This window comes from Saccostrea cucullata, unplaced genomic scaffold (genome assembly GCF_032062105.1).
Source record: "Saccostrea cucullata isolate Sc308-1 unplaced genomic scaffold, CSIRO_AGI_Scuc_v1 ctg2140, whole genome shotgun sequence".
Taxonomy (NCBI): Eukaryota; Metazoa; Mollusca; class Bivalvia; order Ostreida; family Ostreidae; genus Saccostrea; species Saccostrea cuccullata.
Window position 1 is genome coordinate 6,340 of NW_026936760.1, and position 24,189 is coordinate 30,528.

At 33.1% G+C, this 24,189-nt stretch overlaps 1 protein-coding gene across 1 annotated transcript; it reads right to left on the bottom strand.

The window, feature by feature from the left end:
- Nucleotides 1-817: 817 nt before the first annotated feature.
- On the bottom strand, nt 818-24,189 carry LOC134246517 (uncharacterized). Its single transcript, XM_062728904.1, has 7 exons — nt 24,138-24,189; nt 21,026-21,140; nt 16,672-16,742; nt 14,550-14,778; nt 7,051-7,167; nt 2,410-2,476; nt 818-1,066 (listed from the first exon to the last, which is right to left on the bottom strand). Exons 1-7 carry the CDS (start codon nt 24,138-24,140, stop codon nt 883-885), a joined length of 786 nt encoding a protein of 261 aa, XP_062584888.1. The 5' UTR covers nt 24,141-24,189; the 3' UTR covers nt 818-882.

Genomic DNA, 24,189 nt, shown 5'->3' on the forward strand with positions numbered 1-24,189 from the left:
CATCTTTCCTGGCCCAATGGTTCTTGAGAAGATTTTTAAAGGTTTTCCTTTTATACTCCTATGTAAAACTTTGATTGGCCATTGTGGTTCCACCCTTCCCCAGGGGTCATGATTTGAAAAAGTACACTACCTAATGATGCTTACACATGTGTTTCATCTTTCTTGGCCCAGTATTTTTTGAGAAGATTTTTATTGTTTTCTCTCATATCCTCCTATTTAAAACTTTGATTCCCCATTGTGGACCCACCCTACCCCCGGTGGTTATGATTTAAACAATCTTGAATCTACGCTACCTGAGGGTGTTTCCAAATGAGTTTCATCTTTCCTGTCCTAGTGGTTCTTGAGAGGAAGATTTTTAAAAGATTTTCCCTATATACCCGTATGTGAAACTTTGATATCGCCATTTTGGACCCAACCTACCCCCGGGGGTCATGATTTGAATAAATGTGAATATACACTACCTGAGGATGCTTCCATATGAGTTTCATCTTTTCTGGTCCAGTGGTTCTTGAGAAGATGTTTTTTTTAAAAATGTCATGAAGTTTTCACTAATTCATAATTATTTCCCCTTGGAAGAGGGCTTGACCCTTCATTTTACTAAACTTGCATTTCCTTTACCTAGAAATACTTTGTGTTTAGTTTGGTTGAAATTGGCCAAGTGGTTCTTGAGAAGAAGATAAAGATATTAAACGTTTACGACGACAACGACAACGACAGACAATGGACAAATTTTGATCAGAAAAGCTCACTTAAGCGTCTAGCTCAGATGAGCTTAAATGGTTTACAGACAGACGGACGGTTAAACAGCTCGACAGACAGACAGTCAGACGAACGGCGGACGCATTACAATCGCATATACTCTTCTTTTTCTGACCACTAGAGCTAAAGTGATACAATTATTACCATTTTGACCCCCACATAACTGTTTGTGGACTGCTGTTTATCCTTGGAATGATCTCGCCTTCTTTTCAGTATGTATATCAATCCAGTTATCATTAGAATACTGAAAAATGCCAGAAAACCAAGCGGGATAACGATTCCAAATCCAATACCAGATCTGTCTTTTCTACAAATGAAGCATCATCATGCTTTATTTAAGAGAATGAAGACTTGTGCTTCCATTACATATTTTCTTTACAAAATCTGAACGAGAATTCAGTTGGCATAAACACTTTCCTAACTTGCCTTTACCTTGCAACTATTTTTTCAAATAGAGATGTTATTCTTTTACATTAAAAATGGAAATGTTAATCTCAAATTCATCTTTGACAAACTTAAAACAACCTGATCTCAATTCTGTTTTTTATATTATTAATTTTGAATATCATTATGACTATGTAAATGCACCCTTCTGAATAAAAAGATTTATTACACGTAATATTAATGAGAAAAAAGGATATCTGAATTTCGTCCCACCCTAATTCAAAGGAACATGATTTGAAAATTTTTTTTAAAACATGATGCCCGTATCCTTCTATCTCGAGAGGAATTAATGTCAATCTGTCATTTCCATTGTCTAAATATTTCTCTTTCCTTTATTTCTTTCTTATTTACGAAAAACCCTTTATTTCTTTACCTTTTCTTTGCTTAAAATCGTCCCAGTAGCATAATTTTATGACAATGTCTTCAAATGCTTTACTGTATACATGTAGCCCCTCTGCTTTCAAAAGTTAGGCTTGTTGCATTGAAATGCCCGTCATTTAAAAGAATACTCCGAGCAATGATTTTGACAAGATTTTTAATGGAAATCTGTTTTTGCATTAACCATGCATTTTCAAAAATACAGTATTCAACTGTGAATGTTACTATCTCTATGCCATTTTATGCAAAATACAAGACTGCATTTAGCGTTTTTTCCTGCTTTTTTCCAGGTTTGTGATCATATTCGTATGACCGTTCACGGTAGCTCAGTCCGTGATCGGGAGGTCGTGAGTTCGTATCCGCGACTGAGCTAAGTCGATAAAAAATGGGTAGCAACTGTTCCTTCGCCATGCGCTCGGCACATTGAAGTGAAAGTTGTGGGTCCTTCGGATGAGACCTTAAAAACCGGGGGCCGTGTCAGCTGCAGGCGTTGGCACAATAAAGATCCCTCACTGCTCAATGGCCCTGAGTGCCGAGTAAAGGTCAAAATTTGAAGCCCTTCATTGGCACACGGTGTCGTCTCCAAATGATTGAAAAATTTTGTAGAGGGACGTTAAACTATATACAATCAATCAATCAATCGAAGGAAGATAGACCTGGTAATTGATGATATCTCCTTCTTGAATATTACATTTGAATTCATTGATAAAACAAGTACCTGACCATTTAACGAGTTCCAAGTGTCCTATACATGTACAAGTAAGTTTATTATAAAACGATTAAACTACTTATGAAATGATAACGAATTAAGAACTGCATAAAAATTACTTTGATTTATCAACACCATCATCAACTTCAACAGCAACTTGTGAATTCTTTGCGTAACATTCTTGATCTACAAAAATGAAAATTAAAACCTGTCAAGCATTCATAGTCTAAATCAGAATATGCTTTTTTGTAAAGATGTATGAGTAATTTTGAAACCTTTCTTTATATTATACTCATATTTACATTGTAATGCTGGATGGTTTTAGTGTTTATACGAGGGGTTATCAAAACGTTCGTAGACTGAGGCTATGAAATTAGTACTATGTAGTTTGTGTTTACAAAAATTTATATGGGACATAAAACAACAAAAAAAAGAAATGTTGAAAATTTTAGCTTGATACGTTCAATATTTGCCAAATTATTATAAACTAAAAACAACATTATATGTTCACCGGGCGCTATCGCCGTTTAGTTTCATCACGTCCGACAACGTCATTGTTTTTTAACGTTCGATTTTTTTTACCTTAAACATTTTTGATGAAATTCTCTGGAGCTGAATAAGGACTTAATCCCGCCTGGTTTATATGACTTTACAATGTCATGAACAGTGACTTTCAATGAATTTAATATTTCAAATGGATTTATATAATGAGTGAGATCCTCACTTGAGTGTAATATCTTCAACACATGAACAACGTCATTTTTTGGCGTGATTGATTTTTCACACCTTGACTACAAATCGACATTAACTGTGTATCCCTTTTCTCTCTGAAACTATTTTGACCATAAAAGAAAAGTACTCTGGGTTTATATTATTTCTCTGTAGCCAGTTTAAACATATCTTATTCTATACCAGTTTTTTTCAGGGCCAAAACTTTATAGGATATTGGAAAAGGAAACCCCTTCCTCTTTTGACGTCATTTTTAGGCCTTTTTTGTTTAGACACCCCATGCAAAATTTACAATAAAATTTCATAGAACTTCCAGAATGAAATGCAAATTTCATATTTTATTTAACAATTGTGTCCCAACACATACCTGAACTAGCGGGGTTTTTGGATGTCAAATGTTCATATCAAAAGAGTTTTTCTCAGTTACACTTACATGTAGGTCGCAAAAACGTCGTGTTCGAGGTTGCACCGCCTGGACAAACCATGGCTTACATAAACATTACTAATTTTTTTTTTTAATCCATGATTCATTGTTTTTTCTTCAGATCGAAAAGATGATTCTAACTAGATATCTTAAAATTTATTGATATACCTAAAGCTGTTTTAATCTTATGGCGCTAGTCCACTAACTTTTTGACAACCCCCTCGTATGTGTTATTAAAAGATTGTTTATCTGTGTATTTTATTTATGTATCTGTTCACGTATTAATATTGTTTAGATTAATTAATTAATAATTAATATTGTAATTATATGATTATTGCTAGCGCTCTCGAGCGCAAGCAAGTACGTTAATCCAAATTCCTGGAATTCTTCGGCTTCACAGTCGAGCATTCTGTGAAAACTGTACAGGTGGCAGAGGATAGTTTCAGATTAGGTACTGGTAAACAAAAATAGAGAAACCTAAGGTTTGAATGCATGTTAAAGGTAATTTAATGGCTAGAATATTTTATGGGTGCATTTGGAGGGAATTGGTGGCCTTGTATGTTTTATTGAAATATGACACCTTAGTGTCACTACTACTGTATATGGGATATGGACTAGAAATACGAAACTAAGATCAAAAATCACTTTTCCGGTTTATCACCAGAAAAGCGGGGGTGGGTTCATAGGATGAATTTCAGCTAGAAAACGAGGTGGTCGAGCCATTATCTCTTGCTGTTCAGTAGTATGTACAAATATCATTATGCAATTTGTTGGTAGCTTAGGTCATTAATTACCACGGGCCTGGAAACAGTTGCAGCTGCGGCGAAATAGTGAAAATAGGCTTGATTTGCATGAAGTTTTGAGATTCTCCCTGTGCCATCATTAGGGCTCATTGTGTAAGTTGTACATGTTTTATTCCTAAAAGCTTCAAATTCCTCAAGGGACTGTATCATACTTTTATTACATGTAGAGAGAAATTTAAAATCAGCTCAATATCAAGTAAACCGTCAGTCAAACGTTTTGATTTAGAAAAAAAAATAATAATAAAAAGGACAACTATCTTCTGCCACCTGTGAAAACTACTAAAGAAAGACCGAACGATAAAAAATTTCTTTGTACAATTAAATAACTTTGTTTATTTATTGTGTACATGTAGCTTACACTTTAAAGATAACTACATAATTGTAATACTTCAAATTTTCCCTCTCATCTAACGGAAAAGCACGAGTCATTATCTGATTATTCTAAACAAAGACAAGGGATTTTTTTTTACGTCTAAGCAAAAGATAAACTCTATTTTCAAGATCTAGACCTCACCACAGTAAAAATATATTCAATAACTCGCTATCATGGCAATGTAGGCCAAGCAAAAAAATTCCATAAACAAGGATTTACACTAAAAATTACGAATAAATACATTATTTATATTTAAAAAATCTGTGTGAGGCTTTTAAGTAGCTTCAGAATTGAAGCTCTCCGAAAAAATATTTTGACAGACCGGGCTTTTAACCTAACAGTTCTTGACAAAGATAACCCAAAGGGCCAAGCTACTTCGCATCGTCATATTTGGAACTCTCTGGAAACTACAATGGGTCAACACCCCCCCCCCACCCACCCCCATCGTTTCTATAAAAAACACTTCACAAAATAATATAGCTTTATCACACCCCAACCTCGTTAAACAATTAAAAAAATCAGCAAAATAAATCACTTAATCACGGACCTTCCTTTCTGTGTTTAAAAATTGCTACGGCGCTATAGCTCAACTATCTTTTTTCAAAGATAAACTTGTTATATCACATTTAACGTCGGGTTCGTTACCGACTTAAATTTGGGTCAGTCCTTTCAGGCTATACGTCTGTTAAACTTATCTGTAACGTTCCCAACGGTCGGATTATTGCAACCTCAGTACTAATCTGACATAAGCTGCGAGATGGTACATGTATCCACCATTCCCTTGACCTTAAGACTATTCATTCTAACTTATTTATTATTTTTAATTAAGAAACATTTGTTATCCTTTGTAAATGTGTTATTCTCTATAAATCACTGAATCTGGACATACATGAACATACATATCTGTATCTCACAAGTCTGAAAAATTTGAATCGGTCACCAGAAATCTATAGTGCCAGAGTTTATATTTATTGCTAACAGAGAGAGAGAGGTAGGTGGGATTTGTAGCATTTGAATGTTCGGAATCAAGAGCATGTGAATGAAATATCAAAGTACTCAGAAGTACAGAGAGCCGGGCTCATTTATAGAGTAGAATGAATTTCTTACATGAATCACGTTTATATTCTGATGAAAAAATTATTTTAAAACTATCAATATAAATGATAAGACACTGACAGTGAGTTTTTCAATCCTAATACCACGATCCGATTTTGTCAGAATCAGAATTAATCTGGTACCGCAGCTGAATGTAAACAAACAGGCCAGTCTGCATGGTTCCCTCTCCGGTTTTATCTCGTATGAGTCGAGAACTACGGTAACACTGATTATCGAAAATCCCTACACTAATGAACTATGTTCTTTGACTTATGAGGCTTTCAAAGTAATTACTACTAATGTTTATTTATAAAGATAAAACTTCGTTTTATTTTTGTTGCTTTATTTAGCGTTTGTATTATCTCAAAAGCGGTTGAGAGTAAGAACTATATTTTTGCACGTAACTTTAAAATAGCGACTATTGGGTTAACATCCTGCCTTAAACAGGATCACATAAGCCGGCTATTGCTCTTTGAGCAATAAGCCCGGCTAAAAATTAATGTGTTTTTTGTTTGATAATATGATCAAACAATTTCCTTGTGTTATAATTTCATGCAAATTATCAAGCATGTATATTGCTTGATCATATCATAATACCTAAAAATAAGAAATTTATGCACTAAGTTAAATTTAAATCCAATTGGGACATACAACAATGCATGTTTCCATTTAAACATAAAACAATTTTCATCTGTATTCTGTTTCTTTTTAGAACCTTTACTATATTTTTCAGTGGCATTTATTTTTACAATCTCAATTACATGTACATATCAAGTTATCAGGATTTCATGTATTAAGTCTAGGAATCAACGTCTCTTGAGTTCTAATCGTCTTCTTTCTTCCAATTTTTCTTTTATTTGAATATCTTCTTTCAATTAGGTTTTATTTCTGTGATTAATTTTGTAAAACTTCCTCTATTTATCAATTTTTTTTTTATTCTGGATAACTATCTACAAAGTTCCATTGACATGAACTGGCGACTTGTTTTGATAAATCAATCAATACTTCTGATGTTTGCTTTTTAGTAAATTTCATATGCAAAATGAATATGCCCTGTTTTTTAATGAAGTCAATTAATTGATCATAATCAATTCAAAAGGTACATATAATTATTTCCAATGTTTTTGTTATAAATAATATATGAAGTCTATTTACTAAAATTTAATTTAAAAATCTGTATTTTTGTTCTACTATCAATACATCTAGGAATGTTAATTGTTACATGTTCTCTGAAACACCATGCATATACAATAAGCATTTACTTGTCACGAACAAAGTATATCATTTTTCATAATGGAGCTATTCTATGATATAGCTATAAATAATATTATCTTACATCTAAAACTTTCCGTTGATGGAAATGACTTTAAGCAAGGGTGAGAATAGTTTCTACAATCTGCCTTATAGTTGCGCTGCACTACAGCTCCTAGACTGTTGAATTCACAACAATATTCTGAAATATAAAATTCAATCTGATGAAATTAAAAGATATTGAATTATGATAATGAACATCAATGTATACAGTAAAATTTGCTCAGTATCAACACATACATTGAGAATTCTTGGATATAGCGAAGTTATCTTGGATCCATTGCTATATGAATTTAATGAAACCTTTATATGCATATGGCAACTTACAGATAATTATAGCGAAGTAATTTTAAAGGTACCAGTGACTTCGTTATAATAGAGTTTTACTGTATTATTATATGTAAAAAAAAAAAAGGACATTTGTTCATCCATTATAAATGTTTTTTTTTTGTTTTATGTCCCCATTTTCGAGAAAGCGAGGGGACATTAAATCTCATTCATCTGTCCGTCAGTCTGTTTGTAAGTCCGTCACAAAAACTTTAACCTTGCATATAACTTTTGATTAATAGGGATTATGACTTTCATATTTTACAAGTGTACACCTTATGAGAAGCCTATTTTGGGGGTACCACCAAATTTGACCTTTTGACCTTGGAGTTTGACACAAAAATTCCAAACTTTTATTTTTCATCATTACTTTTGAATATCAGATAATAGGACTCTTATATTTTTCCAATATGTATTATGTGTGGCAAGACCTTTCATTCCATACCAAGAACTTTGACTTTTTTGACCTTGACCTTTGAGATGTTCATACTTATGATAAAGCTTTAACCTTGGCTATACCTTTTGAACAGTAAGGGCTAGGGCTTCCATGCTTCACATACGCAATTCTTATTAGAACACATTTCATTGGATACCAACAGTTTTGTCCCTTTGACCTTGACCTTGGAGTTTGACGTACTCTTTGAAAACTTTAACCTTGGCCACAACTTTTGAACGGTAGATACTAGGACTTTTATATATCACATATCGTGTTTGTTAAAAGACCTTTCAATCGATACAAATAACGTTGACCTTTTGACTTTGGAGATATCCTAACTTACATGAAAAACTTCAGCCTTGGTCATAATTTTTGAATGGTATGGGCTAGGGCTTTCATACATGTACTTCACTTATGTAATCCTTGTGAGAAGACCTTATTTTTGACACCAAGAACTTTGACTTTGACCTTGGAGTTAATTAACATTTGGAGGGTTAGTGCTAAGGTTTTCATATTTCACATATTTTATCCTTGTGACAGAACCTTTCATTTGTTATCAAGAATGACCTTGGAGTTTGACTTCGGGTTATAAAATATTTAATTTGCATTTTTAAAAAGTTAAATCTTCGTTATGTTGCAATACGGGCTCATCAGGGCTTCACAAATGCATTTTGTTCCTTATATTGAGAAGAAATTGCTTTCATATTTTGTCCTGCGACAAGATATTTCCGAGCATGCTATGATTTCTGACTCCTTGACCTTCATGAATGACCATATTATTGTTTTAATCAACTTTAGTGATAATTTCTAAATGACATATGATCGGGCATTCATATTTATTACAACATGTCATCTCAACCACAAAGACACCGAAAGCAGGGAACCTCAATTCTTTCAAGTTGCTTGTTTCTATTGTTTTGTGTTCTTATCTTGATTATTTGTTTAACTTAAGAAATTTGATATTCTTAATCATAAAAGTTTATTTCAAAAATTCACAAGATTCAGATACACTAGTACCTTACGAAAAAGAGGCCCGTGAACCGCATCGCTCACATGAGCACTGTGAGAGGAACAAGCAAAAAATCAGTACAGTAAATGCATAAAGGTGGGTGATTATGAAAAATCAATTCAGTAAATGCATAAAGGTTGGGGGGGGGGGGTTAAGATTTTTGTTCATAAATTCAAATTGATGCAAACTTATATCTGCACTTACTAAGATGATTACAGTTTTTTATTAACTGTGGTTTTTCCCTAATAAGTTTGAACATTGACTGTTGTTGAGTCATGATTTTAAAAAATGCATATTCACTGTGTCTGAGGGTCCTTCCATATCAACATGATCAATCACGACTTAGCTGTTCTTTAGAATATTTTTCCTATCTATTCTTTGAATCTTTGATGGAAAATTGTGGTTAAAGGTCAAAATTTAGACAAATTAATTTCAATCTACACTACCTAATCATGCTTACATATGATAATAACAATAGTAATACTTTATATAGAGAAGGTAACCCGAATAGTGCGAGCATTAGTCTTCCTAGGGGCCTTCTTGAAAACCAATATACAACGCATATGTACAATAAATAGAATTACAATCAAGAGACAATCAATAGTATATTACAAAGAAATAAAACATCAACATTTTAGTATAGAGAGAGAAAAAAAAATCACATAGTACCATTGCATTTCATAAGTAGAAAATTTTCAATATTTCTTTTAAATATTGCAAGGGATAGGGTTTTCCTTATATTAATTGGTAGCTCATTCCAGATATCAACCCCTGAATAATGTAAAGAATGTTTTAAAATGTTTGTTGCATATTTTGGTAATCGAAGTTCGGAATGTGTTTCTGAGCGTAACGTGTATGATCCAGAACTTTGAGATTCAAAAAGATTATGCATAAAATCGGGAAACATAATGTAAAATCACATATTTCGTGGTTTCAGTAAAATCTCTTGGTTCATGCGGATTTGAATTCGTGGATGAAGAATTTTGAAGTAGTTATATAATTATGTAAAATTTTACATTTCATGTTGGACAGGTATTCATGGGTCTCTTCATACCTCAAAAACAACGAAAGTTAAAACTCCACAAAAAAATTGTGATTTCAAAGTACCATGAAATATTATGAACATTAGAATGATTTTCTGTAAATATAAAAGTTAAAAAACCGTAAACCAATCTAGAGTGTTGAATAAAGGCATTGGAGGTGTATAATATTTTTCATTAAAATAATCCTAGCTGCTTATTTTTGTAATCTGTAGATTCTATCCAGATGCGTTTGAGGACAGTTTCCCCAAATGGATAGTAGACAATATACAAGAGGCCCATGGGCCTTATAGGTCACCTGAGAATCATGCAACAACTTTCAAATGATAGAATTTGGATCAAGTTTTAAGGTAGATGTTATGGCATTCACAATTTTGAAAGAAACTGGCAGTCTGGCACCATTGCTAATCATAACTATGAACTTTGCAATCGCTTAGTTTGGTTACTTAAAGGGGTTGGGTGGTCGTGGCCATTTTTATACTATTTCTATCTCCTTTAGAAGAAGAGCTCTATATAAAGATAAACAAAAATACATGTAATCAAATTTTAAAACAAATATGTGTATATGTATGAAATTTTTCTTTGTCAAATGATAGTTGACGGCTAAAGATATCATATCATTTTCGCTATATCTGGTGGTTAATTTGTTGTTAATTTGTTGACCCCAAGCCTCCTTAATACCCATGGGCTGGATAGGGGAACAAATACCACACATGAACCCCTGACCCTAGGTCTACACATTGCACAATTTTTGAAAAGGCACACTTGCTTATCAAAAATGATTGATTAAAACCAAGGAGCAGAATTCAAACAATTCATTTTCAGTATTAAGTAGAGCCCTACCCCCCCCCCCCCTCAATGGTATCCCTGACCCAGGAGCCTGAAAGTTCACAATTCTGGAAGAAAAACCCTTGCACATCATAACTATATAGGTAGTTCATCTGCTTATTACCTAGGAGCAGAGAAGAAGTTTTCAAAAAATTAATATATATTTTAAATATATAATCATTATAGAGCCCCGCGCTAACACCAGGACCCCTGACCCTGGGGCCAAGAAATTCACAATTTTAAAAGAGGCACTCCTATTTATCATTAGTATGTACTTTATAAGTTATTTTAATTAATAGCTAGAAGAAAAGAAGAAGATTTTCAAAGCATTTATGCATTTTTACTATTTAATAAATAGAGCCTCGTACTAACACAAGAACCCCTGACCCTGGGGCCACAAAATTCACAATTTTAAAAGAGGCACTCTTACTCATCATAGCTATATACTTGATTATTTTAATTATTACACAGAAGCAGAGAAGAAGATTTTCAAAGAAATAATGCATTTCACTATATAATCTATATTGCCCCGCCTTGCACTAGAACCCCTGAACCTGGGGCCATGGAATTCACAATTTTAGAAGAAGCACTCTTGCTCATCATAACTTTATACTTAGTCAGTCTATTTAATACCCAGAAGCAGACAAGAAGATTTTCAAAGAATTAATGTATTTTCACTATATAATCATTATAGAGCCCCGCCCTAACACCAAAATCCCTGACCCTGGGGCCATAAAATTCACAATTTTAAAAGAGGCACTCCTGCTTATCATAAGTATATACTTAGTTAGTTTATTTAATACCTAGGAGCAGCGAAGAAAATTTTTAAAGAGATAATGCATTTTCACTATATGATCTATATAGCCCCGCCCTAGCACTAGAACCCCTAACCCTGGGCCATGAATTTCACAATTTTGGTAGAGGACTCAATGCTGATTACAATCATACAAACAGTTTGACTGCTTGATGTCCAGGAGTAAAGAAGAAAATTTTCAAAGATTGCACTAATTTTAGTGGTTTTGGCCCCACCTCCCAGGCCCCAGTGGGGCAGGGACCATGAAATTCACAATTTTTGTTCTCCTTCAACCATAGATGCTATATGCCAAAATTGGTTGAAATTGGATGAGTGGTTTTAGAGAAGAAGCTGAAAATGTTCAAATGTTAACGCACGACGAACGACGCACGACGCACGACGACGGACAAAATCAGATAGCAGTAGGTCACCTGAGTTTACTCAGGTGACCTAAAAATAGATGGTAGAATAAAAGTTTTAAAACATTGTTTTCTAGTACGCATTGGAAGAAACTTTTTAATTTTTCGTAAAATAAATGATTTATATGAAAGAGTTTTGCAAACTGCATCTACATGACAAGTACGAGTATATTGAAGATTATGATAAATATGACCACCTAATAATTAGTGCATTTCTACATTTTAAGGGGGATGGCCGGAAAGTTCTAAATGAAAATAAACGTTTTCTAATTCAGCTTTCTTTTGTTGTGTTCACATTAACATACACCTTGTATGTTATCATCAGTATTTATAATGATCTGATTTCGTTGACATCTTTTTGTATTTGACAGAGTTCATGATTAAGAGTTGTTTCAATACGTGAAATCCTTTTACCATGAAAATGCATTGTATTGTCATCAGCAAACATATTAATATTACAATGTTCAACACACAATGGTAAATCATTAATATTCAACAGAAACAACAAATGACCTAAAGTAGAGCCCTGTGCACACCTGCTGTGACTGGCAGTGATTCAGATGTGTAGGCACCAATTTTAACATTTTGAGTTCGATCACATAAATATGATTGAATTCATTTAATTGATATTGGATGGAAGTGATAGCATTTAAGATTTCTAATAAGTATATCATATTTTACAAGATCAAATACTTTGGTAAAATCCAGATAAGCAATGCCAACAACATTTCCTTGATCTATTTCATACAGCCAATTATCAATTACTTTTGTGTAAGCTGTCTGGCATAAGTGAAGTTCTCGAAATCCAGATTGTGCTTTCATTAATAAATCAAAGTGAGAAGTAAATATACGTATATGTTCTGCTACATGCTTCTCTAAAATTTTCGATTTAGTTATTTGATAAAATTGAGATCGGGCGATAGTTTCCTGGGTCTAATTTATCGCCCTTTGTAAACAGGGGAGATACTTTTGCAACTAAAACTGTGAAGGAAAAGATCCCTTGATAACGCTAGAATTTATTAAGTGTGTTATAGGTGTGGATATTATACTTGCTGAAAGTTAAAGCAATTTAGGTCCATGAAAGTCTATACCGGCAGATCTGTTTACATCAAGTCGTTACCAACGAGACCGATCATGATTATGGGATTCATAATTATGCTTCTTGAGAAAAAGATTTTTAAAGAATTTTTCCTATATATTCTAATATAAAAGTTTGTTCGTCAAGTGATGTCATACCCTGACAGGATTTGACTAAATATGAGTCTACACTACCTGTGGATCTTTCAAAATGAATATGAAAACCCTGGCTTTTCTGTTCTCGAGAAGAAGATGCTTAAAGATTTTTCATATATATTCCAATGAAAAATTGATCATCTATATTGGTTGCGCCCTACCCCCTGACGACATAATTTTGTACAATCTTGGATTAACACTACCTGTGGATGCTTTCCTTTAAATATGGCCAAACATTGTTTAGTTGATCTCGGGAAGAAATTTTTTATGATTTTCCCTATTTTCCTATGTAAAACTTTGATCGTCCACTGTGACCTCGTTCTTTACCCCCACGGGTCATGATTTGATCAAATTTGAATCTTTGATCTTTTTTTTTTAATTCTGGCCCCACCCTTACCCTGAATGCCATAATATTAATAAATGAAAAACTAATGTACCTAAGATACTAAAATAAGCAATTCCAATCAAAGATTTGCTGTTCTGAAAGAGATCTTTAGAAGTTTTTCATACAAATATATATTCCCATGTAAAACTGGTCATCTATTGTGGCCCCACCCTTAACCCGGGTTCAAGATTTCTTCAATCTCGAATCTACACTATCTGAGGAGTCTTCCACATAGATATGACCAATCATGGCATTGCTTTTGTCGGGTCGAAGATTTCTAAAACCTTTTACCTTATTATATTCCTACAGTATGTTAAACTTTAACCGTCGATTGTGGTTCCAGCCTACCCCGGGAGACATGATTTGAAAAAAAGCTCAAATCTACATTACCTTGGAATACATCTGTATAAATATGACCAATTATGACTTTGCCGTTCCCCGGGAGACAGTTTTAAAGATTTTTTATGTAAAACTATGAACGCCCATTGTGACCTCGCCGTTTACCGACGCAGACCATGATTTGGACAGATTTGAATCTTCACTAACTGAGGAGAGGGTACTTCTATATAAATATATTACCAGTCATGGCTTTGCTTTTCTCGAGGTTTTAAAAGATTTTTTTCATTTTTATTACTATTTAAAATCCGACTGCCCAATGTTGCTGTCTCCTTCTCCCAGGGCTCATAATTTAAATAAACTAAAATTTAAATTTACCTGTTGATGTTTTCACATAAGTTTCATCTTCACTGGCCCAGTGGTTTTTAAGGGGAAAAATTAAGAGATGCCACAATTTCTTTCATAAATTTTTTATTTTCTCTCCTTGGAAATTGGCAAAGCCCTTAATTTCAACAAACTTAAATCCCCTTTAGTAAATGAAACTTTGTGAAAATTTGTTACAATTTCGGTTGAAATCAGCCTAGTGGTTCTCGAGATGAAGTCGAAAATGTGACAAGTTTACAGACAGACGGACAGCTAGACAGATGGACCGACGAACGGAATGATAGATTTCTTCGAGCTTTAATAAGATGAGCAATCCTAATGCTCTGTATGTTACCTGATGCATATATCATTGGAGCACAAACTTCCACAAGGGTTTGCAAATTTGTGTTCGGCAGACAATGGTAAAGAAACGTTGAGTTGTCTGTGCAGCTTTGATGAAACTTGGAGCAATCTTTGAGCATAGCTCTTTGATTCCATTCTTCTTTACTTTTTGGACAGTTCTTCACTGTTTCCATTGTATTCAAAGACGATGGACAAAACCCATTTGTGTAGTTTGCAAACATCTGGGAAAAAAGGAAGGAAACGTGGATAATTGACATACCCGACTTCATGTACATATAGGTGATTAACATTCATAATGATTATCTGTCTATATTTCGACCCAAAGGCGTATTCACACAATGTGGCACTATGCATTACAACCCGATCGGAGTATAGAAAGTGCAAACTGGACATTTCTGCAATGCAATAAAAGGCAATTACGTTGATTGCTATCGAAAAAATGAAAGAAAAGGTAAAAACTTGAATACTTTTGTTTTCTCTGTGTATAACATTTAAGATAAATAAAGCGCGAACTTTCTTATATAATGCTACACCGACTAACGTCTAATTTGCAATATTGTAATTAGATTCCAAAAGAGATCATGATAAAGTAATCCCCAAAATGCATGACCGTAATAAATTGAATAAGCTTGGCTTAAGATTTGCGGTGTCGTAGATGTACACTGTAATTTGTGCACATAATAAACAGATAAAGCCTTTTCATTTGAATATGAAACCACAAGGACCTAGGTCCGATGAAGAAATTTTTCCCTGTCTACGGTTTACACCTGTCGTGTGCTTTTCATTATGATCGGATAAAACGACCGCACTCATAATCAATAGGTAATGGTCCAGCTATTGGCAAGGAAAGCATGTGTCGACATACGACCAAATGAGGGATTTTATTTACAAATATGGCTATTTTTTGCAAGAAGAAATCGACTTCAAGGAATCTGTACACTCATATCATCAACTATTTTGTTTTAAAAATCCATCTTTCATAATCATTTACATATATAAAACAAATAACAGGATTGAATTCTTATTCAACAGATATCTTTTTTTACGCAGCATTTTTTAAATAAATACAACTGTATTACAAAGAAGAAGGTATGGTTTCCATACAAAATTTGCCCTGTGATTTTCTAAAAAATGAAACTGGTGCAAAAGTTGAAAACTCACGTTTTTTAAATAATAGAAATTCGATGCAGAAAAATCATACAAGTCATTTTTCTCACATGTGTTTTTAAAAGCTAATTATGACGTCATAAACGTGTGCGTTTTCCTGTATTTTCTTAAAAAGTTGCAGAAGACACCAATTTTCAATGGAATTTTCTTTCAGATAACATTGTCCACAGGCCTCGCCCACAAAGATCTTGAGATATGTGATTTGTTATTGAATTTTACACAAAATATCAAAAAATTAACGTGGGCGACGGCTGTGGACACTATTTTCTAAAGGAAAATCAGCTTTGAAATGCGCCAGTTTGAGGCTTTTTCTGTTGAAAATAACAAAATACTTCACATTAATGACGTCATATTTGCAGAATGGTAAACCTTCACGCTATATTCTGTCCTGATTTATCAGAGTCATTTATTTAACTAATATTTCAGACAGTTTCAAAACTTTTTGATGTCATTACATTTTTAGGGCGCAATAAAGCTAAAACCATAACTTCTTCTTAATAATGATGTACGAAAAGTAATACAGCATTATTGTCAAATAATAACATTTATGTAATCATGTGTTTTGTGGTACCAGAGTTTTTGTTTTCTTAAAATCAAAATACATCATATGTATTTGGCGTCTATCAGAGAATTAGCCAAACCGGTGTATATTAACCAATCAGAAGTGTGTTTTTTCTTGTGTCTCAGAATAGCGCCACTTCACTGATTTAGAGGGTAAACAAAAACACGTTAAATTCTTCTACTTAAGAAATCACCCACCCACCTTTCACCATCAGTCAAATATCAAACATTTATGTTTATGGTAAAACAATGCTTGAATTGATTTAATAGATAGATCATCGAAAACAACGAAATTACCCCTCCTTTGCGTAAATTTGTGATTTCACAATATGCATCAGGATTTTCAATGAAAGGAAAAATATAATGTTAGAACTAGAATGCATTACCAAGACTGTGAAAACAAATAAGAGCCTCTTGGGTCTAATTCCCAAATATCTCAATGGACAACGCAGGAAACCTGTGAAAATTGAAAAAAAAAACATTTATAATGTTGTCAATAAATATCTACAATTTACATTCACATTTCCTGAGGAAAGCTTCTAATTAATTAACTTTTACTTGTTAAGTGGTTCTTGAAAACATTTTTTTAACATCCTGTATACTGGATCGTTTTACTTTGATTCCCAATTGTCCCCCGGAGACCATGTTCTGTTTGTTTGTTGTTGTTTTCACTAATATTGAAACGCCACCATTTCTCGGTGGAGAGCTGCAAATTTTGATTTAATGCTCGGCACTAAAGGTCATTGAGCGTTGAGGGATCTTTGTGACACGGGACTTTGGTTTATATGGTATTATCATAAGAACCGGTCCCCATGTCCCACGGTGAGATTCGAATCTACTGCAGCGCAACCAGAGCGACCTACAATGAGCTGAGCAATTAACAAACTACACTTCATAGCCTTTAGTTGAGAAGCTTTCACCTAAGTTCACCTTTTCTATTCTAGGCGTTTATGAGAGGATTGTCCTATGTATTTCAATGTAAAACTAGTGGTGGGCAAAGGGTTGTTAGAAAAGTTCACTTGAGCTGTCAGATCAATTTAGCTAACAAGAAATGATATATAAAACATTTGTCGAACGCATTAAATGATAAAATAAAACCAAGGCGCTTACTTGTACCTAATCTAACATTTTTCATAAGACATGAGTACATTGTCATTAAATTTTTAAATTAGAGTGTTCCAAGGAACAAGTTTGAAGGAGGTCAGGGGTCAAGGTAAAGTGAATTGTAACGCTGATATATTTTTTTTTTTTGTAATCTTTTATGAAAATCGACTAATAAGTATGCTATGTTAAGCTAAACAGCATAGAAATAACCCGTAAATATCAAAAGTATGCTGTATATTAGAATTTTAAACTTGTCAAAGTTGGTCAAAGGACAAGGTCAAGGATCAGAAGGTCGGTAATCATGTCAATTTACAGATGCCCTAGTGTCAAGAGGAAATGTGCAAAAATATCAAGTCCATTCTCCTACAGTTCTTGAAATATTACGCGAGACAGCTGACAAACTGAAATACAGACAGTCAGGGAGACAGCCAGTCAGCCAGACAGACAAACGCAAAATTGAGTGATCCCTTAGCACCGCACTGCTTTACAGGCGATGTAAAAAGGCATTAAATAAAGTTATACTAGGGTTGTTAGAAAAGTTCGCGGACACGTGCACGACACATCCACGGAGAATCTATTGTGTACTGTGAGGTATGACATATGTCTGATTTATTTCCTATCTTTGTTTATTAGTATGTAAAAAATCCAAGTCGATTTACTAAAATTTACAAAGGTTCTTACCATGCGGTCAAAGGAATCACGTAGAAATCACTTGACATTAAGGAGGCTGGGGGGTCAACAAATTAACAACAAATTAACCACCAGATTCAACTTATTTTTTAGATATGGTATCTTAAGTTGTCAACTATCATTTGGCAAAGAAAAAAATCATACAATTTAGCTTTTAAATTTGATCATTTTTGTATATCTTTATATGGAGCTTTCTTTCAAAGGAGATCAAAATAGTCTGAAAATGGCTGCCATCCCCAGTCTCTTTAAGTGACAAGCTGACAACCAGATTTCAAATCCGTTAAGTTTTTTTTTTATCAGTTCTAAATGCCTTCGAGGGCTGTTAAATAAATAAGAAAAGACAAAAAAAAACCCTTTAGTATGATTTAGTCTTTATGATTTCACTTATATATTCTCTTTTAATTAAAATACTTATCCGTAACATTTTTATCCAATGTCTGATTGTTTTTAGAACTCATGTTTTAGTATGCCCCTTTGTATACTGGAATATGGAAGATCCTTTTATTTTCTGCGCTTGTTTCATCTTTCTGTAAGGTGGTTTTTTTTTTCAAATTTGGAAAATGAAACAAGTTAAAGGGTGAAAGATCTGGCGAATATTGTTGGTGTGACAAACATAAACTTTCTGTTTATCCCCAAAACTCATTTACTCTTTAGGGCGTGCAGGTTTGGACGCTGTCATGGAGAAATTTAATGTGGTGGATTCTTGATTCTGTTTTTTTTTCTTCTCATAAACCTTTCAATTTATGCAAAAAATGCTTTTTAGACGATTCCAGAAACTGAACTGTCTCATGGTATACTAATTTGAACAACAAAACCACTAACATTTAAGAAAATGGCACATAAATCTGTTTTGTGCTCTTGTAATCCTTCGCTCCTCTCAGACCTTTGCTGATTTTGTCAAGGTTATCTTATTGCAAATTTTGTTTTATGGGTTTAAGCAAGTTTTATCATCTGTTTGAATTTCAGACAAAATTGGATAACTACTATTTCTGATTTAAAAAAAAAAATAATTGTTTAAATATTCTTACACGCTATCGTTTTCACTTACATGTATTCACAGATAGGGTGGCCATTCAGTATTCAGCTTTTTTATTGTCATTTTTTTTCATTAAAACAATGTGAAGTACCCCCCAAAAGTATACCTATCAAATTTGCTAGGTGACTTAAAATCCATAAAACATCATCAGTGATTATTTGTTGATTTTTGGCACACGGTACATTGGTTGTTATATAATGTCTTGTTGTTATGGACGGTACTCATTTTGATCCTCATTATATTATTTGTGTTCAAGGAAATCCACCTGCTCGTGTGTCTATAAAACAGTCATTGGTTGTTTTAAATTTCTCATATTTCAGTGAATATTACTTTAGGTTTCTTTAATAAAGCGTTTAATTTCACTCTGTCATTCTCTGATTCTTTACCATTCACATTTTAATGCAGTGTCTCGAATAGCCCTTGTTCTCAAGCTTCTCACAATAAATGTGGTCAAAAAACCTGTTATAAAAGTCAAGACTAATATCATATGATATGTAATGGTTATCAGCCGAAATCTGTCCATTATATCAGATATTAGACGACCCGAGGGGCGCCAGCGCCGAGGAGAGTCATATCTGAGTTAATAGTAGGAATCATCGAGAGGTTTTTAATATCGTTAAATATGAACATTTATTTTGTAAAGCCTTATTTATTCGCATTTTGACATTTTTATATATACTACGCATGCGTAAATGTCAGTTCTCCTAAATTCCTTACAATTTATTCATTATACAACGCAATGATGACGTGCATTAAATTTTGAATAAAGACCTTCAGAATCGGGTGTTTTGACGATGCTGTTTATCGATTATACAAAGATGCTTTCTACTGTGAAATCCGGATATATATTCTTATGTTTCAGAATTTTTCAGAATTTGCAAGAAACCGTTATCTGTTAACAGGTAATTTTTGTAAAGCAATAGAATTTGAAGGATTTTACTCCAACAACTGTTTAAGCATTTTCTATGAAATAAGGCGATTTTTTTTTTTGGGTTTTTTAATTTATTTTTTATATAAATGCAACACTTTCTCTTTTGTGTGCAGGTTTCGAACTCGGAAGGATTTTACTCTAGCCACTCCTTCAAACAACGACAGGCACTCGCTCAAACGACACAGGATTAGGTGGACATATAGTCATAAATCACCAAACGAAATTACAGATTCGTTGGAATTTCGTGAGCTAAATTGTGTGCTAATTGCGGAAAAAATGGATATTTCAATAAACAAAAAGCCCAAGAATGTGTGTAAAAAACGTATGCTTCTTATTTATTGTTTGTGTCCATTGGATTCTATATATGTTTCCTAGATCACTCGTTGTGAAATGAATCTGTTATTTATAGCAAGGAACGGCGAATTAAGGAAATTTATAGTGGGAGCCACGGATACGTCTACAATTATAAATCTGACACATTAAATTCACTGGATTATTTGTGCCATTTTCAATAGGATTTTTTGTGAAATGTTAAGATTTAACGCTACTAGTTTCCTATAACATTCATATTAAATTGTTTGATTTGTTATTGCCTTTTAAGTGTTGTTCACCTATTTGCCTAGCCCTTTGTTCTCATTTGAACGTTTCCTATACCTGTCCAATAAGTTGAATCTTATTGGACATCTACAGGTAACTTATTGGACGGTGTGCAGAACAATAAAATATTTAAATTTTTGAACCAGGAACAAAAGATGTCATAAAAATGTTTTAACTATGCTGTATGTAATAGAGTTCAGGACATTATTTATTGCACAGCCCTCGTATATCAAGATGTGTTACTTTTTTTATAGTGTCATTCCATATGCGTAAATCATTCGCAAAAGGGAATTTTAAACAACGAACAACACCCCAGCCCCGAAACATAATTTTTCAAGCTTTTAAACTATCAATAATCCATTGTAATAAAACAGATACTTGCCTTTAGCGACGCAATTTTGTGCTTTATCCAAATTTGTATCCTCGCTGCCCTGGTGATTTCCAACAAAATGTTTGATATCCGTATCCTCCTTATAATCTATTTGTATCAACTGACACTATAATAGAACAAATTGAAACTCTTAAAAGAATTAAGAATTTGTTTATTTCATGCCTGGAAAAGGGAAGCGTATATAATAGACGTATTCAAATGGACCATGATATGGTAACGTATTTACATTAAATCACAGGGATCGTACCTAGTTATTTCCAAGGTCTAAGGTGTTTAACATTAAATGTTTGGAACTAATTGCTGTGGTTTTTGTGGAATGCCGAAATGTACAAATATGTCTTAATATAATCCAGGTGAGATTATAAAATTAAATAGTATATATATATATAAACAAAAATTAGAGACAAGCAACAATTAAATGAGTAGTCCTAGCCTAACATTTAGATACGGACATTCTTATTATAACACCTAAATGAGTTGCCCAGTGGCCCTCGGACAACAACATAATTATGCTGCACGATTTTTACTCCTCCTTGGCACTGGTACAACCTCTGATGCTTTGGAAGTCTGTGTTTGCTTTTCTTAATTTTTGTATTGTTTGATGGACTTCTGACTTGAATACTGTTCGTTACCTCCAAATATTTCATTACATGTGCTTGTTACATGTACGTTTGTCCCAGAAATCGCGCGAGATTTATATGTTTTCGACTTTTTCACAAAAGAACGCACAAAGAAGGACATTTACTACATCTGGAAATAGAACGAATTTTAAACTATGCAACAAAATGTATTTATAGCGTTTTTAAAATGTAGAGGAGAATTAAACTACATCAAAAAGTATAATTACTTACAACTTACAATTTTCATGAGTTAAATCCAAAATGACAATTCACTAATTCTCTGTACCTGTCGACCTGACAAAAGTATGGATTAAAGTTCTATTTGTACATATTTCAGAGGCAATGGTTTTGTTGTTTATTATTTTTTAAATATGTAGGTGCAATTGTTCTTATGATTTTGAAAATACATTTCTGTACATTCCCTTGTTAAGCGATTAAGCCAATTACATGTATTTGTATGTAATTGTAAGGGTGTATTAGTAGCGGTGCATTCCTTATTCAAGTAATGGAGCTAAGACCCCGGAGTGACAGAGACCCATTTCTTATATGGAAAGGAGCGCTTCGAGTATATCAACTTGCATTAAATCAACCTTTCTAAATACTTGTATTTAACGAAATTTGTTATTACATAGTTAAAAATCTGTTAATCATGATAATGTCAATGGATTATATTTTAGTAGTTTTCATTTTATATGTACTATAGAAAGTAAAGCGATAAAAGTGTACTGAAGTAAGTTTAAACTAGGGTGCTGCGACAGCTTTGATAGTTTAGTGATACAGGGTACCCGACTTCAAAGGCCAAGGCACTGGGTTCGGAACACATCATGGACACTATAATATTTTAAGCGAAAATGAGCTTGATTAGATAAAATTTTCAATGTTCTTTCTCCTGAAGAGGCACGGGAGGGATGATACAAACATAACAAATTCCGTTTTCAATGTTTTTTGCAACTTTCCATTCCTGAAAAATAATGGAGCGCTTAAACAAACGAGTGACGTCACAAGTAGATTTTACGCAGTTAAATTGGTTATCTAAAAGTATTAATTAAATGGCCTTTTGCAAGTGCGTACCCTAAATGGATCATTTCAAGCTTTTAATCTATCTCTAAGAGTATAGAGCCATTTGAAATTAATATATACCAGATACTGCTATCCCGTTTAATTCTTGATTACGCCCTTGCACTATTGAAAATTGTAAGTGAAGTTAATATCGAAGGCAAATGTACTTGATGCAACAGTTCTAAAAAGAAAATTAATTTTTCTCAATTCGGAGTGAATCATAATAAACATATGTACAACTTTAGTACATGTACTAGTAAATTCTTAGAAGTCAACATTTTGAAATATATATATATATATATATATATATATATATATATATATATATATATATATATATATATATATATATATATATACAGCAAAACTCGCTTAGTACGAACACGGATATTGCGAATTTACGGATATAGCGAAGTCATCTTGGATCCCCAGCTATATAAATTTAATGAATTTCTTATATGGTTATAACGAATTACGGATATAGCGAAGTAATTTCATAGGTCCCTGTGACTTCGTTATAACCGAGTTTTGCTGTATATATATATATATATATATATATATATATATATATATATATATATATATATATATCTGTTGTCAAAAAAATCGCAGATTTCCATTGTGTGCATTACTTTGCTATTTTAGACTGACTATAGATGTATAGAGCTTATGTTCATATGCCATATCATGTGATATTTGTGTTTGAATATGTGCTCGTCTGTAATGTGATGTCTCCCAGTTACAGTGTAGATGTCATTTTGTATAAATGCAATACATGTGCACAACAGCATGACGACGCGGTTGGGGTCTCACATTTCAGGCATTTCAATAGAGCTTTGTTGTAAGAATCAGTCTTTAGTTACAATACAGTTGAATAATTTAAACCTGGCTTTTTAATCCTTCATTTTTAAAAGAAGAAAATACATGGATATATTTCGCAAGTTGCATGAGAGAATTTCTACTTCTTTTGTTCACCATTCAGTCAAGTAAAAATTCATAATGTCATAATAATAAGGAAAAGACTGTTTGTGAAGTAGTAACAGAAAGAATTCATATGTATAGTTTTATTGAAGAGCTTTTCATGTTAATTTTTTTTAGAACTTAACTTCACAAGAAATATGATTTCCTTTTTTATACATTCATTTCAAAAGGTTCGTTTCATAGGTACAAACCATACACATAAATTATATGAAACTATTTTATATTAAATTACATTACCATTCAATTATCCGTCGGGTCAATTTTATAGAAATTGATCATTAAGACTATTTAAAATTATTCAATAAAGAGCACTCAACTATACTCGTAAGCTCTCTGATTAAGACCAATAACAAGATGTCAATACGGTATATATCTGACAATAAATAATAATGAAAAATAATCCCTTTAAATAAAAACATTTCTAACATGTGAATGTATCTTACCATTGTCTAAAATTGCGCAGGAAATTACATCCGAACAAATATGGCCACGAAC

Bases quoted from the DNA above. Each gene is read 5' to 3' on its own strand.
- LOC134246517 (XM_062728904.1), bottom strand. The intron at 7,168-14,549 runs GTAACATACAGA...TTTATATTTCAG, and splicing joins TCCAATGATATATGCATCAG to AATATTGTTGTGAATTCAAC. The intron at 2,477-7,050 runs GTAAGATAATAT...TCATTTTTGTAG, and splicing joins ATCAACGGAAAGTTTTAGAT to ATCAAGAATGTTACGCAAAG.